We start from the raw sequence: 17656 nt of genomic DNA on the forward strand, positions 1-17656 counted from the left end.
ACATTACAGAATGATTTGCTTCCCTGAATTCAGAATATTTCACAGTTCTTCCAATAATTAATATCTAATTCCTTATTTATTATCATCCATTAGAACAGTGATTTTCAACCTTTTTTGAGCCGCGGCACATTTTTTACATTTACGAAACCCTGGGGCACATTGAGCGGGGGGGGGGGGGGGGCGTTAAAAAAAGTTTAGACAAAAAAATTATTTCTCTCTCTTCTTCCCCTTCACTATATTTCTTTCTCCCTCCCTCTTTCTATCCCTTCCTTCCTCTTTCTCTCTCTCTCTCCCCATCCCTTTCTTTCTCTTCCTTCCTTCCTCTGTTTTTTGCTCTCTTTCTCCCTCCTTCCCTCCCTTCCTCTATGTCTTTCTCTCTCTCTCCTTCCCTCCCTCTCTTTCTCTCTCTCTTGCTTTCTTTCTCTCTTTCGCTCTCTCTCTTGCTTTCTTTCTTTCTCTCTTTCTCTCTCTTGCTTTCTCTCTCTCTTTCTTTCTTTCTTTCTCTCTTTCTTTCTCTCTCTCTTTCTTTCTTTCTCTCTGAGCTTCACGGCACATCTGACCATGTCTCGCGGCACACTAGTGTGCCACGGCACACTGGTTGAAAAACACTGCATTAGAACATAAGATTTATTCTCCCCCCCCCCTTTATTTATATCCCATCTTTTATTATTTATAAATAACTCAAAGCAGTGAACATATCTAATCATCCTTCCTCCTCTTTTTGCTATATCAACAACCCTGTGAGGAGATTCGGACTGATAGAGAGTAACAGCTGGCTTCCATGGCTAAGACAGCACTTGAACTCATGGTCTTTTGCTTTCTAGCCTGGTGCCCTAACCACTAGACCAAACATGCAGCTATCACTAATTTATGGATTCCTACTTTCATATGAACCCACAACAACCAACATAACACTGATTCATTCTTTGTGACATTCTTTTCAGGGCTTTCATAAGTAAACCTACTCCTTCACTTCTATGTATTCATCCCAAATCATAAAACTAGGTTAATTCACGATTTTACTATTTACTCCTCTCTTAACATTTCAAGTTAACAGTTTCCTTGTTACATGCAGTGGTTATCAGATTGGCCAATAACTTTTTCATCCACTGTCCATCATGACACTGATCAATCAAAGCAGTTACGTAATACATTTTAATTAGAGATAAGCAGCATAAATTAAGATGATTAAGCTTAAAGCAGTATGTTTAAACACTTTTGGATGAGAAACAATAAATTAATAAAGGTTTTGATATTATACAATTATAATAAATACAACAGATAAAACTGATTCCAGTTTTATGCCAGGTTGGCTCAAATTGTTTAGTGCAAGCTAGGATCTGTAATGGAGGTGCATGCATATACTGTCATGTTTGAGGAAAATAAAATACAAATTTACAACCGCTAGTTAAGTGTAAGGTTATTGTGTATCTCTACATACTCTAGGGCAGTGAGGGCAAACCTTTTTTTCCTGAGGTGCCAAAAGAGCATGGGTGTGCGCTATCACGTATGCAGGAATACCCATACCCATAATTCAATGCCTGGGAAGGGTGAAAACAGCTTTCCCAGCCCCCTGAAGGCCCTCTGGAGACTGGAAACGGCCTGTTTCCCAACTTCTGGTGGGCCCAGTAGGTTCGTGTTTTGCCCTCCCCATACTAAAGGCTTCTCTGGAGCAGGGGAAGGGTAAAAACGGCCTCCCCCATCCCCCTGGAGGTTCTCTGGAAGCCAAAAATGCCTGTGTGAGCCAAAAATCAGCTGGTAGGCACACATATGCATGTCGGAGCTGAGATAGGGCAACAGCTCAGGTACAAGCAGATATGGCTCCGTGTGCCATCTGTGGCACCCGTGCCATAGGTTCGCCATCACTGCTCTAAGGCAAGGGTGTCAAACTCAAGGCCTTGGGGCTAGATCCAGCCCACAAGGTGCTTAGATCTGGCCTGCAGTGCCACCCTGCAAACAGGGAAGGACTGGCCCGCAGTGTTTCTGCCAGGGAAAAGGGGCTCTGTTTTTGCTGGCAGAGGATTGCAGGAGGCTGTCACAGCCGAAAATGGAGCTCAGCAGCCCATTTTCACTGGCAGAGTATTTGGGCCACCACAGGTGCTCCTGATACGAGTGACGTCGAGCTTGCCAAGTCCACTCAGCGCCTCCCCCCCCCAGGTTAAACGCAACCCTGATGTGGCCCTCAATGAAACTAAGTTTGACACCCCTGCTCTAAGGTAATTGTAAATGCATTATAGACAATTGTGTTGCAGAATATATTATTTGAACCAAATAGCTATTGCATGGAATGCTTTTCCTGAGTTTCAAATGACATATGCAACTTGCTTGCATTTTACCTTTATGTACTTTACTTTTATTTAGCAATATCTGAAATGATCTTTTTCTTGTTTTTTTTGTATGTTCTTTTTTATTTTGAATTTTTATTGCATTTGTTAAATTAAAATCTATTCCCTTCTTTCCCCAAAGCTACAAAGCCCCCAAAATATAAATGTGGAACGACAAAAGCATGTCCAGTGAATCATTTTGCTTTCAAAATGGCAAGTGGAGCAGCCAACGTAGTAGGACCTAAAATATGTGTAGAAGAAAATATGTATGTATGAACCAATTTATTTTAACTAGATTTGTAGGGGGATATATAGATATCTCTATACTATAAATACCTGCATCTTCTCCCATTCTATCTCGCTCGCATTCTAAGATCTCTGTGGGCCTTTTTTTTTCTTTTAATATAAACTCTACTGCATTTTTGACTGGCTTGATTATGTGATTTTAATTATTCTTTTGCTTTCCTTTTGCACTCATATTTTTTCAGTATTATGTCTTTGCATCTTATTAGTCTTCGGAGAGGGATGGCATACAAATCTAATTAATAATAATAATAATAATAACAACAACAACAATAATTGTTGTTATTATTGTTGTTGTTGTTATTTTATTATTATTATTATTATTAACAGCTTTGGATATTGTTCTATAGTATAAACATAAAATTCAGATTTTCTTACTAAACGACATCTGGGAAAATCCTGAAAAGATCCATAAAACCTTACCAAAGATTGTCATAATTATTATTTGCAGGGTGCATGGGTAGAGTATGTCAAATTATGTGATGAAGTACAGTGATACCGTGTTTCCCCGATAGTAAGGCAGTGTCTTACTATCTTTTTACCCCCAAAAGCCCCACTGTGTCTTACTTTGGGGGTATGTCTTATATTGTCCCGGGCACCGGGGCCGGCTCGTCTTCAGGCTTTGGCCCGGGCGAGGCCTCTTCTCCTCCGGGCGGGCGGCGTTAGGCGGCGTTGCGCGGCAGGCGCAGCTGCCCGTTGGGCCCGGCCTCCATCCCTCCTGCGCCGCGGCGGGGCCGGTCCGCGATGCGCGTCCTGGGGGCGCCCGGCTGGCCGGCTCCGGAGGCTGCGGCTCGTCTTCGGGCTTCGGCCCGGGCGAGGCCTCTTCTCCTCCGGGCGGGCGGCGTTAGGCGGCGTTGCATGGCAGGCGCGACTGCCCGTCGGGCCCGGCCTCCATCCCTCCTGCGCCGCGGTGGGGCCGGTCCGCGATGCGCATCCTGGGGGCGCCCGGCTGGCCGGCTCCGGAGGCTGCGGCTCCTCCCGCTGCTGCCCAACGCCGAGGATGCCCCCAGCCCGGCTACGGCAGCAGGCAGGCAGGCAGCCCCAGGCGCGGCGGGGAGAGCAAAGCCGGCGGCGAGAGCGGCGGCAAAGCGGCGGGGTCCAGCCCTCTAGCCGGCGCCTCGCCAGCTATCCACCGCTTCTTTCTTCTCCGGAGCCTGCCGCCGCCGCCGTGCTTCCCCCGCCGGTCGAGGAGTCCTTATCCGCGCCGGGTTTGGGAGACTCTCCTGGGCGCGAAGCTCCCTCGCCAGCGCCACGAACTGCTCCGATGCCTCCCTCGCTTTTAGTACCGTGTTTCCCCGAAAGTAAGACATACGTCTTTCGGGGTATGGCTTATATTAGCAAACCCCCCATATGTCTTACAATCGGGGGGGTCTTACTATCAGGGAAACACGGTACCTTGTCTTACAAACTTAATTGGTTCCGGGACGAGGTTCTTAAGGTGAAAAGTTTGTAAGACAAAACAATGTTTCCCACAGGAATCAATGGAAAAGTGATTAATGCGTGCAAGCCCAAAATTCACCAAGCCCAATTTTGCCAGCTGAAGCGCCCGTTTTTGCGCTGCTGGGATTCCCCTGAGGCTCCCCTCCATGGGAAATCCCACCTCCGGACTTCTGTGTTTTTGTGATGCTGCGATTTCACTGAGGCTCCTCTCGCTGGGAAACCACCTCCGGACTTCCATTCCCAGTGAAGCGCCCGTTTTTGCACTATTGGGATTTCCCTGCTGGGATTCCCCTGCAGCATCACAAAAACACGGAAGTCCAGAGGTGGGGTTTCCCATGGAAGGGAGCCTCAGGGGAATCCCAGCAGCGCAAAAATGGGTGCTTCACTGGCAACGGAAGTCCGTAGGCGGGGCATCCCGGCGGCAACGGTGGGTTTGTAAGGTGAAAATAGTTTGTAAGAAGAGGCAAAAAAACCCCGGGTTTGTATCTCAAAAAGTTGGTATGACGAGGCGTTTGTAAGATGAGGTATCACTTTATTCCAAACTGTCACTAAATAATCCTCTGTGGTAAATATATAAGAGAACGATAAAAATGTCAAGATGTATCATAATTAATTCAAAGTCTTCTTATTTCACATACTGTACTTGGCATAATTTTACTTCCAATTATTATGAACTGCTCCTTGGATCATACTATTACATCTAATGGTTATGACAATTTTCATTGCAGATAGCCATGAAACAGGTTTTATTGCCAAATGGTGTAATATTTGTGTGGTATAGTGTAGTGATTACAGCAAAGGATTATGACCATAGTAATCTATGTTCAAATCCCTAATGAGCCCATAGTTTCTCAGTGTCCCTTTTTCGGATACTGTCAACTTATAAGCAGAAGGAATGTCCTGGAAAAATTACTAAATAAATCAACAATCAGATAAGAGGGGTTTGACACCCACCTAATAAAATAACTTGATAAGCGCCTTCCTAGTTCACATAAAGATAAAGGAAGGGAATTCAACACATTCAGACTTGGAAGATTCAGTTACTGTAGCTATTATAATAAAAGTGGTCGGCATTGGTTTCTTAATCTGGTTTATCTTGTAGGGCAGACATTCTCTCATAGCATTATTTTATGTAAATAATGTAAAATGAGCTAACCTATGTATGTCCTTGAAATCAGAAAAGGTTTAATGATAGGTTTTTCGGTCTATTCTACAGCAGAGGGAATATTCAGGAAAACTCCAGAACCTTTGGTTTTCTTTCCAAACCATACTGATATGGCCATTCCAGAGTGATCTAGCATTTTCTAGAAGTAAATTTTCTGAAGCCATTCAGAAGTATGTTGTTTCAGAGGTCATGTTTTGAAGGAATCAGGCCATGTCTGAAAGACTAAAAATAACTCTGTTCAGGAAAGTTTCTAGACTACTGTAAAATTATTCATAGTTTATCCAGATCAGGGGTCACCAACCTTTTGGACCTCAGGGACTACTGAATCCATACTTTTAAATCCTGCAGATCAGTAATATGATCTGCCTAATGACCAGCTAGATGGGTGTTGGTAGGTGGTCATGTATTGGGTAGACATGGCCAACTTAGTGTCACTCATGTCGAGGGGTGCCTCACCAACCTTTACTCACCCCTCCCCTGCCAGCCACTCCTCCCCTTCCCTACCGGGCTCCTTAGGGCCCCAACAGGTAGCAGTTGTTGGAGCTAAGCAGCCACCATGAGAAACAGTTGGCAAGGCAGCTGGCTCAGTTCAAATTGAATCTGGCCAAGAAGGAGGCTCAGCAGAAGCACCTCACCGAGGACTAGGAGCATAAGCTTTCCAAGCAGAGGGAGTGCAAGGCCAGGTCCCGGCCCCTGGAGGCTCAGTGGGCTGAGATGGTTAGCCAGTTTCAGGCCATGATGCAGTCCCACTGGAACAAGGCCCTCTGGCTCTTTGCCAACAGCGGCACTTCACTCCAGCCTTCACCCAAAGCCCCGCATCAGGAGTCCGAAACAGACCCCAAATCGTGATTTCTTTCCCCCTCCAGCCCACACTAAAACACCCCTTTCTGTGTACCAACAAAATTTTCTCACGGGCCACCAGTGGCCCACGGATCACGAGTTGATGACCGCTGATCCAGATTATCAGAATTGACATACTGAATGGGAATGTTCTGGAATTCTTCAGAACAATCATTTTGAATAAATGGCTGGCAACCAATAAATATTCAGGGTGATTGATGATGAAATGAGAATCATTTATAACAATACAATAATGTTTTTCGCATTATGCCCTAAGGATCAGTGGCAGAATTTTCACCACTTCCTTCCTAATGCAAAATATATTGGCCTAATTAAAATATACATGCAATATTTGCTTCAAAAGGCAGCATGCAATCTTCTGCAACTTGCTTGCAGAATCCCCCAAGACAGGGTTTCTACCGCCTTCTTTATCAATTGGCCTTATCTCTCCCTTAGCAATTGGCCATGAAAGTCTAGACTTAATGCACTAAGTCTAGCCTTTCATGGCCAATTGCTAAGGGAGAGATAAGGCCAATTGATGAAGGTGAAAGAAATACTGTATCAGAATTGTATGAAATATTAATATTATTCCAAATCTTTTCCGATAAATCATTGACTGGTATTTTAACTCTCCTTAACTTTACTTTTCACTCTTCAGGAATACAGTAGTTGTTCAATATTTGAGTAAGAAATCTAAAATTGATGTGTTGTCGCCCCCTTGTGGTAAATCCTCTACATTACTAAATGTCACTGGAAATGTCTCCTTCCTTTCTTTGCAAACGCTTAATTCAAATGTCTTTTGCTCAAATCATATTGTATGTTAGATTCTGATCTTTCCAATAAAGTGTTTTCCCTGTGGTTTGGATTATAATGTCCATAGTGACTGGGAATAATGGGATTTGTAATTTGTATCAAAGAGTAGTATAAACTCCTATGTAAAGCCCCCAAAATCACATCAGAATTTTTATTGTTCAGTGTTGATATTAAACAACTACTGTATTTTGAGCTTCCTATTTTTGTTTCATTTTCTGTACATAAACTATAATTGGGGATAACGCCGGACATACCAATCTGCAAAATAATTTTATTACAATTCCTAACTGAACAAGGTGTATCTTATACTTTAGGTAAAAGACACACCTTTCCCCCACCAAATGAGAGAAAATTTAGTTGCATCTTATAGATCGAATGTGGGCGTTTTGGGCCTCCTGAACCCTCCACAGAGCTCTTTTTTGCCAAAAATGGGTCTATTTTTCGGCTACAAGCCCTCTGTGTGCCACTTTTCACTCTATCCAGAAGCACTCTGCGGTGCTCTGCATGGCCCTATTTTCACCAAAACAGGCCCATTTTTGCCAAAAGCAAGCCCATTTTGGCACTCCCAAGCCCTCTGCATGTTGCATTTTCACCCTCCCCAGCCCCCAGAAACACTCTGTAGGCCAAAACTAGGCCCGTTTTGGGCAAAAATGGGACCTGTGTCAGAGAGGGCAAAACCACAACATATGGAGACCAAAACTATTTTTTCTTGTTTTCTTCCTGTAAGGTGTGTCATATAGTTTAAAAAATAGGGTATATAACAAACAGTAAAAACAGTTCTAGTTTCTTAGGAACAAAGGGCCATGGGTTCAATTAGCTCATTTGTGGCAAACCTGCTGCATTTCAAGATGTTTCCTATGAGAGGGGCTAGGAAGGTTCCCGTGTCTAATTCTGTAGATATGATTTCTTGCTTTCCATAGCTGAATAGACCTAATAGTGTAATTCAACTGACTTGATTCAAGCTGAAAGATCATCTGCTCTGCCGTTCTTCATATACTACAAGTCTTGCCTGGTGATAATTAAAATGACAGCGGCCAACCTTTGTGCAGATTTTATTTAACAAACCTAAACAGCTAAGAAGGGTGGACACATTTCTTGTGGGGTTTTCTTTTTTTAAATGTTGGCAAGAGTCAGGCCACCTCCAAGGTGTACAATCAGGAGAAGTTAACAAGATGACAAGCTTATGATAACTGTCTTCATTTCTTTTGTTTCAGCTTGATGAGTGGTGTTAAAAACAATGTGGGAAGGGGCATTAATATAGCCCTAGTAAATGGTAAGTGTTTGTACATGTCTGGCAAAGACATTCTTTTTGCACCTATTTATCTTATTCATCAGTGGAGCATAATTAGGAGCCTCTCCAAAGGATGCTCAAATGTGAGCTTTTTCCTCTTCACTTCTGGGCTTTATTTTTCCTATTCTGCTAGAATTGATTGATTCAGTGCCACTGTGGACAGAGCCAAAGTAGCATGTCCGTTCCATATTTTGTCCGCCCCCCTTTCAATTCCCCCATCCCAAACATATCGGGGTGGGTGGGTGTATCTTAAGACCTGTAGTAGCTCCAGATATGCCCATTTGTGATGCCACTCCAGGACTTTGTGTTTGCCACATAAAGCAGCTCATTTATTCAGATGACATGCCTCCTGGGTAGGGTGGGGACTACTTTAGTCCCAAATGGGCCAAGGATTGTAAGCCTTAGACTAGGTGTGTCAAACTCGATTTCATTGAAGGCCACATCAGGGTTGAATTTGACCGGGGGGGGGGGGGGGCTGGGATGAACGTGGCCAGCTCAATGTCCCTTGTGTTGGGGATGCCTGTAGGCTAGAGCACTCTGCCAGTGAAAAAGGGCTCCCAAACTCAAGTTTTGGCTTGGACAGCCTCCTGCAACCTTCTGCCAGTGAAAATGGAGCTCATAAGGGCTGCCCACGACCCTTCCAACCTCCGTTATTACTGGAAGAAACACCATGGGCCAGTCTTTTGCTGCTTCCAGGTTGACTCTGCAGGCAAGATCTAAGCACCCCGCAGGCCAAATCCAGTCCCCAGCCCTTGAGTTTTATACTCTTGCCTTAGACCAAGGGTAGGCAAAGTGGGCTCTTCTATGACTTGTGGACTTCAACTCCCAGAATTCCTGCGCCAATCATGCTAGCTCAAGAATTCTGGCAGTTGAAATCCACATGTCATAGAAGAGACAACTTTGCCTACCCCCTGCCTTAGACTAACAGATATAGGTTGTTTCACTATTCCACTCCCCCCCCCCCAGCCACTCTAAGCTAATACACATTTTCCTTATCTATAAATAGAGCCAAGTAGGGTTATAATATAATGTTTCATTCTTGACTGCTTCTGCCACTGTCTCATTCCCCTTTTTTCCACTTCCTGTTTTAGTGTGTGTTTTATCTTGTTTACAAAAATCCATGTTTATTTTTAATACATAAGGGTGTGCTTTGGCACTGGTTCATGATAGAATAGTTAAATGAAATTTCAGAGGATAACAATGCATATTACTAGGCTCAAAAACAAAGCTAGGGATGGATAGTTTTGACTAATACAATTTTTAAAAATCTCTGAAAAAGCAAACCACATTTTGTCAAGAAAATTATAGATTTCTTTGCATAGTCAGCAGAAATAATCTATATCTTTATTTTTAACAACAACAACAACAGAGTTGAAAGGAACCCTGGAGGTCTTCTAGTCAATTTCCCTGCTTTGGCAGGAAACACTACACTACTTCAGACAAATAGTTATCCAACATCTTCTTTAAAACTTCCATTGTTGGAGTATTCACAACTTCTGGAGGCAGGCTGTTCCACTGGTTAATTGTTCTAACAGTCAGGAAATTTTCTCCTTAGTTCTAGGTTGCTTCTCTCCTTGTTTAGTTTCCACCCATTGCTTCTTGTTCTACCTTCAGGTGCAAGTGCTAATTTCCAAGTGGGTCCTGGGTCCTAAATATCTTTGGAAGTTTGGAAATAATTATTTTGTCAAATTTGCACAGTTGTACAATCTGTAGGGCAGCATTCTTGATAAATATTTGCTCTTGCTAAACATTACCGTATACAAAGATAGAACGATGTACTTCAGCATATTCAGTATTTGCCCCTAGGTTAGAGCTAGAAGATATTGCCAAGTACAAGTCACCAATACAGCATATTTTAATGATATCAGTTCGGTACAAAAAATTCCATATTAGCTCTTAAGTGATTTTGAGTATCTTAGACATGCTTGTAATCATAAACCCATTAATATAAACAGCATATAGTGATTTATTGCATATTGTGTCTTATTCTTTTTGCTAGGCAAAACAGGTGAAGTAGTGGACACAAAATTCTTTGATATGTGGGGTGGAGGTAAGAGCAGAAATATATGCTTATTTTATAAAATAGTTAATCTGTTATTTTACTTGTTCATTTATTTAAAGTAGACATTAGCATGCTTATTAATTAAATTCAGTTTATTAAAGCTAAAGTAATTCCAATAATCAAAACTTGACAAATGTTGCTTTTCAATTTTGCTTTAGATATTTTGAATTAAAATGTGAGCTTTGAATGAAAATCTTGTAAATCAAAATGGGGTGGCATTTCTTTTTTGGCAGTCATATATAATTTATATTCTTTTTTTTTTGCCTCTGGCATTTAATGTCATATTAATGTTTGATATCAAGTTAATCGTTTTTCAAGATGAACAGCTGTATACATTTAATAAACATTAAATAATGTTGTGCTTCCATTTGATATAGATGTAGCCCCATTCATTGAATTTCTGAAAAGTATTGCAGATGGAACTATTGTACTAATGGCAACGTATGACGATGGTGCCACTAAGTAAGTCTGTTTCAAAATGCAATACTTATTTGTCATATTTGCTTTTTAGTAGATTACAATTAGATAAGAGCTAAAGAGGGACACATGTTGTCCTTCCAAGAATGTGGTCATTTTAAAAGGGGGTTGTCATTGTTCAGCAGAGGTTGCTGAATAATGTACATATTTGTGAAAGTGTACATTATTTGTACCAATAAAGACAAAATTTCAATACATATGAAGCAAAATATTTATACTCTTCTCGCCTTTTGAAAAGCATTGGGGCTTTCGAAAGGGACTATGGGACTATGTCGGCAGGCTTGGGGTCATTGGATGGTGATTCCGCTCAGGCCAGTAGTATGAATGTGGATGACTATAAGAACATAAGAAGAGCCATGCTGAATCAGGCCAAAGCCCATCAAGTCCAGCATTCTGCATCATACAGTGGCCCACCAATTGTACATGGGGATCTTGAGCAGAAAGAGAAGGCAAAACCCTCCTTTTCCCTTGACCCCCAACAAATGGTACCCAAGGGAATCCTGCCTGCCTCAACCAACATAGAGGCGGCACATGAACATCCGTTTCAATAACCACCGATGCACTTGGCATCCATGAATCTGTCTAATCCTGCCTTGAAGCTATCAAGGCTGACAGATGTCACGACCTCTTCTGGATGTCATGACCTCTTCTGGAAGTGAATTCCATAAACCAACGACCCTTTATTTGTCCTTGCTTTCTTACCTATGAGCTTTAGGGAGTGCCCCCTCATCCTAGTATTGTGTGATAGACAAAATAATTTTTCTCTATCCACCTTTTCTATCCCATGCATGATTTTATACTCTTGATCAAGTCACCCCTTAAATGCCGTCTTTCAAGGCTGAAGAGACCAAGGCGTTGCAACCTGGTTTCATAAGGGAGGTGCTCCATTTCCTTGATTAATTTATATGTTGATCAATTTATATAATTTATATGTTATATGTTGTTTATATGATATTTTAAAATTCTTACTTGTTTTATCTTTTATTGGAGTATTTCAACTTTGTACTATGTTATTGCTGTAAATTGCCCTGAGTCCACTAGGAGAAGGGTGGCCTATAAATTCGAAAAATAAATAAACAAACAAACAAACAAATATGAATCAATTTGGTAAATTATATTCTAGATAACATTACATTTCTATAGTCATTCTTAAAATTCCCTTCAAGGCTTACTGAAGAGGCACGGAAACTAATATCAGATTTGGGGAGTACATCCATCACAACACTTGCCTTCAGAGACAATTGGGTTTTCTGTGGTGGGAAAGGAATCAAAACTAAAAGCCCTTTTGAACAGGTATGTTTTCTTGTTAACGTTTAGATGACATATTGGAGCGTCTTTTGAGCCCAAAACATACATTGCATCCTGGACATTTTGCTGATTCATTTTGGTCAGCAGAACTTCAGCTAATCTGGGGGATACACTTCAGGAACTGCAAAGATACTTAATTGGAATTTGAAAGAGAGTCTGGTTTGATTTGGATTTGAAGAAAAAAAAGTGTTTGGAGTCATATGGAGTGTTTCTGCTTAAATCTAATGAGTCTTTATCAAGTTTGAGTGAGATTGTAACATGAGTACATGTGCGCTCAAAATCATCACTATCCCTTCAATTCTGGATTACTGAATAGTCTTAATACCTTGCCCAGAATTTCCTAGGATCGTATAAATTGTTTGGGGAAGATTTTGAAAATGAAATCTAAATATCCTCCCTCTGAATATTTGTTTATTCCCGGTCCTTTGAGCATCTTAACTATTTCTATTTCTGTTCCTTTTTGTCCTGTTTGAAGCTCTAAAATTACTTCTGCTTCTACTACTACATATTATTGTATTATAAATTTGGTTGCACATATTTATCAGGATGTTTAGACTGGATTTGGTGTTTTTATCCACTTGAGTCCTTCTCAAGAACCTGGGGGAGGCAAATGATGTTGTTATGTATCTAACAATTCAAGTCCTAACAAAGGATCTAAGAATCATTAAGGTAGCACTTAAGAGCAAGGCAATTCTAAGCACAGTAATGTACCCCTGTTCTATGTAAATTGTGTTCAGGTCTGATAAATTCAACATTTCCAGATATCAAGGAAGTCCTTTAAGTTTAACTCCAAGGGCTCCAATCATGATTGGTTAAACAATACCATGGTACCTCTACTTAAGAACTTAATTCGTTCCGTGACCAGCTTCTTAAGTAGAAAAGTTTGTAAGTAGAAGCAATTTTTCCCATAGGAATCAATGTAAAAGCAAATAATGCATGCAAACCCATTAGGAAAGAAATAAAAGCTTGGAATTTGGGTGGGAGGAGGAGGAAGAGGAGGAGGAAGAAGACAGTCACTGCCGAAGGAAGAAGGTGAGGTGAGGTGAATCAAAAAAGTCCAACACTTTAAGGCTTGAAAAAAAAAAGAGGGATTCTGAGGCTCCAAGGAGGAGCATGCGCCTCCCATACACCCAGCGCGAGGCTGCCTCCCATACACTGCGCCAGAGAGAGAAACCCAGGCAGGCGAGAGGGGGGAACCTCCCGTTCCTTTGACTGAAAGGTGGCTGCAGCTGCTGCTGCTATCTGCTTCCTCTTCCCATGCTGAAGGGATCACCTCTCTTTTCGCTCGCTCGCTTTGTAGTCGGCGCATTTCCTTCACTGTGGTAACCACTCGGTTTGGCTGAAGCCAAGTTGATCTGGCTGGGGTAAAGCGCCCCCTTTTGCCTTTCCGCACCCAGATGCTCCGGGAGGCAACCTTGCGCTGGGTGTATGGGAGACAGCGCGAGGGAGTCACCACCACAAGTGGTTTATTCCCTCTCCAAGCACCCAGAGAAAGGAAAATGCTCTGTTCGCTCTGGGCTGCCCAGAGCGAAGGGAGCATTTCTTTTCTCTGGGTGCTGGCAGAGGTATATTCCCTCTCCAAGCGCCCAGAAAAAGAAAAATGCTTTGTTTGCTCTGGACTGCCAAATTCTCCTTAAGCACCACCAAAAGGCTCCTCTGGCAGCCCAGAAAAGCCCGAGATGGCCGGGATTAAAGGGGGAATGGCAGGAAACTGGCCAGGCCTTTGTGCCACTCTCAAATTTCCTGGGAAATTTTTCCAGGCTCAGGTTCTTAAGTAGAAAATGGTTCTTGAGAAGACGCAAAAAAATCTTGAACACCTGGTTCTTATCTAGAAAAGTTCTTAAGTAGAGGCGTTCTTAGGTAGAGGTACCACTGTATATTTCTTTTCAATCTCAACTTCATTTTACTTCAATCTGCAAGTCCTAATATTCCATATTGTTTTCCAATTGCTTTTCCTCAACCCCTGGCATTATGAGGATAATGGTCAATTACTATAGATTCTTAGAAGGAAAATAAGTAGGTTCTGTATATATGTTGTTTGAAAACAGTAACAAAATATTCTTACACTGATTTCTATTCAGACTATAAGAGCATTGTTGCCTATTAGCTCTCATATTTCATACAGCTTTTTGTTCTTTATCTAGAACTTTTCTTTTTCATATATTTCTCATCTTGGCAAAATGCAGTGGGACATATCACTTTTTACCACTCAACATAAATAAAAATATTGTTTTTTGTAAGTTAGAAAACTAACTATACTTAACATTTAAATTGAACTGACTTTCTCTTTGCAGCATATTAAAAACAACAAGGACACCAACAAGTATGAAGGATGGCCAGAAGTTGTAGAAATGGAAGGATGTATTCCACAGAAGCTAGAATGAACAATCTGCAATTGGAAATATGTAATGCAAAAGAACAATGGAGGGGGAAATGCACTTTTCTGCTGCTGTGAGGTTGTGGGATTTGGGAAGATAGAAGCCAGTGTGAACTCCATCATACTAGCATGACTTGATGCACAAGACCCATTAAAAAGCTATGCAAAGTGATGGTAAATTGCACCAATTCATTTGACTGGGCATGTGAAATAGGTATCCTGCTGGATTGTGCCCTATGTAAATAATTTCCAGGCATGTTTTCACTTTAAAATGTGCATGAACTTTTTTTTAAACAAAACAAAACAAACCATCAGGCTTATTTATTGTTAAACAGAAGAGATTCTTTTTTCTGTCTCTTTTTTTCTTTTTTGTAAATAAGCCCTAAACAAACAGAACAATTGTTTCTGAGCTTTCTTATTTTTCCTTCTTTTCCTTCCCTTTCTTCCTTGTTTCTAAAGCTACTTATTGTATGCAAATGTCTTTTTAGAACCACACTCAAAAGTAATTAGAGATACACAGTGAATAGTTGAGCTAACCCTGAGCTTTGTTGTATCCTGTCCAATTACAACATTGCTGTGAGTGCATTTATTTACATGAATGTGTAAATTTTAGAGGAAAAAATAGTTAACTATTTTTATGCTATGTCTGTCGGAAAACCACATTCTTCAGTGACCCTTTTCAGACAGAGGGGGTGGATGTTTGATACAAAAACGTAGGACTGCTCTAGAAAGCACAATTAAATGCTTTTCATTAAAGTCAAATGTATAACACCGTGTCTGTTGCAATTGTTAACTCATCTGTACCCCATATTTCTTGTTAGCAATGCAAGCTGCTAATATGGCAGAATAATGTGATTGTTTCTTGTGCGTGTTCAACTAAGAGGGTTTTTTTTAAAAGATCTGAGATCCAGAATACATGTGAATTGGTTGAGGTCTTGCAAAATCATAAAAAGAAGCCAATGTAGGCAGTTACCCAGCTTTCTTGGAAGTATGAAATTGCATCCCCCCCCCCCAAAAAAAAAATTAATAATTCCTCCTGGAGATGACCTGGTGTGTACCACTCCTCAATTGGACATTTTCAGAGGTAGTTTCAGTTGCATAATAATTATTGGGGAAAGAAAATCCATTGGGGGACATGTTTTCCTATAGTGAAAACGTTACTGTTTAGTTTGGCTGACAGACCTCACTACATCATATTTTTGCAGGTGCTTATACAGAATGCATTTGAGGTCTCTAGACAGTTCACTTCTAACAAACATCATCTCCCCAGTTTCTTGTCCTACGTTGCAGCACCAGGGGAGGGCACAATGATCCCCCCTTTTAATCATTCACATTGCTTCCTAGTGACATTGTCTTAATTGAATTGTAGCCATTGGCTTACAGTTCTAGGTGCCTCTAATGCATGGGGTCAAACTCACGGCATCATGTTACCGTGTCGTTTGACACATCACGTTTTCCCTTTGTGGAACTTTGGTGAGCGTGGCCTGCATGTGACACATCTGGCTTGCAGGCTGCCAGTTTGACACCCCGTCTCTATAATGGCATTAGGGGGTAAAAGCCAGAGAGCTTCACAAGGAGTTTTGGGGTGCCCAAGAAACCTTCCACTCTCTTGGTATCATGGAACTGCACTAGACCACAATGCCTGCAAACATTATTTCCACCGCCCTCCATTTTCGCAAAACATCTGGAGAAGGGAAAACTGTAAGATGCCTCTTGTTGGAAGATGCTTATAGGAAGATATAAGTATGACTCTTGGGATTGTCCTTTTTTCCCCTTTTTTGTAAAAGCGACAGTGGCAGTTTTGAAGTTCTGTTTTCCAACTCAAAAGAATGAACAACGATTTTGGACACCTCTGCTTTACAGAGCGACTTCAGCAAGAAGTAAAGTATGATTAGCTGTTTGCTGGGATGTCAGGATAGAACCTGCCAACATGTTGAGTTCTAAATTATTTTGCTACTGGTTCGTGTGCGCACTTGCGCAGATGATGTTTCTGAGCATATGCAAAAGCATCCCGAGTGGGTGGGCGGAGCCCCCCGCTGCCAGCACTACCGGTTCTTACCGGGAGCAATCCCACGGCTGCTCTGAACTGAGATGATTAAAATTATCCATTTAAAAAAATATACAGTATATTGGAAAGAAACATTGGGCTTGTATTGGAGTAAAGAAACATTATTTGCACTGAAAATATTAAAGCAATACTGGAGATTAATTATGTAGTTTAAGAGAAATGTCTACTAGCTATTTAATGGTAAGATTTAATGACTGGAATATGAGCTACTTTACTGTTTTAACCTATTCATGTTATCTTTTTAATTTGCTGTAGCTTAGCAATAAGTACGCCATAAACAGACTGATTATTTGTAAAGTACTTTGCAGATTCTCCAGCTGTGTTCATTGAAATAAAATCATTTGTCTGTGTATTATATTTTTTCATTAAATAAAGTTTTAAAAAACAAAATATGGACCTGCTCAGGAAGAACCCCTTGTACTTGGTATTGTTATTTTGGGGTTTTTTGGCAGGGAGGGATAGACAAGAATGACAGGGATGAGCATTTTCAAGATATGGTAAGAATATGACAAAACTATGAATTAACAAAATATTCTGATTGCGGGTGGCAATCAATTGACCTGTAACTTAAATCACAAAATATATAGTCTGCCAAACTGATTTACCTGATCAAATTATTGCTGATTAAATCTCGTGAACTGCAAGAAAGTATTATTTAATTAAATGTGGAAGTCTCTATTGGCATTATATGCTGCTTCACAGAATACAGTTACAGAAGCACTCTGGGTCATCAAGGTTAACATCATCTTGCTATTGTGAACAAATGCGGTACATATTGAATGGATGTTTGTGAATCAAAAGTTTTCTTAACACTCACATTTTGTATTCCAGCTCTGTGCACTTGGTCACTCAGATCAAGCTATTTTAAAATACCTGCCATGGGGAATGGGTGCTTTGCCAGGTCCCTAAGCACCCTTTGCCCCTAAAGGTCTATTGTTCTGTGACCATTAGGGTCGACTTTCAGTCTGATGCTCCATATAATTTGATTTTTGAGAAAGTGTGTTCCCATATCTTAAAACTATTAGAAATACTGCTGACAACATGTGTCATGCTAGATTTTGTAGCTTTCCCATTTTAAGAATGATTGACAACAAAAAGCTACTGGCAATAAACTTTTAAGGAGAAATGAATCTCCAGTCACCAGCTATTTGTATGCTTGCTGTCATCTGTTCAATAGAGAAAGGCAAG

At 41.1% G+C, this 17656-nt stretch overlaps 1 protein-coding gene across 3 annotated transcripts in view; it reads left to right on the plus strand.

The window, feature by feature from the left end:
* Positions 1-16858, plus strand: part of FAM3C (FAM3 metabolism regulating signaling molecule C) — a 44354-nt gene extending 27496 nt beyond the window's left edge. For all 3 annotated transcript variants that reach the window (XM_070755451.1, XM_070755452.1, XM_070755453.1), the window contains exons 5-10: positions 2467-2590; positions 8100-8158; positions 10176-10226; positions 10616-10700; positions 11882-12008; positions 14318-16858. In XM_070755451.1, the coding sequence (XP_070611552.1) occupies positions 2467-2590; positions 8100-8158; positions 10176-10226; positions 10616-10700; positions 11882-12008; positions 14318-14407 (536 nt within the window). In that variant the 3' untranslated portion in view covers positions 14408-16858. The remainder of the gene's footprint in view (positions 1-2466; positions 2591-8099; positions 8159-10175; positions 10227-10615; positions 10701-11881; positions 12009-14317) is intronic.
* The last annotated feature ends 798 nt before the right edge of the window (positions 16859-17656 follow it).

This window comes from Erythrolamprus reginae, chromosome 6 (assembly GCF_031021105.1).
Source record: "Erythrolamprus reginae isolate rEryReg1 chromosome 6, rEryReg1.hap1, whole genome shotgun sequence".
NCBI lineage: Eukaryota > Metazoa > Chordata > Lepidosauria > Squamata > Dipsadidae > Erythrolamprus > Erythrolamprus reginae.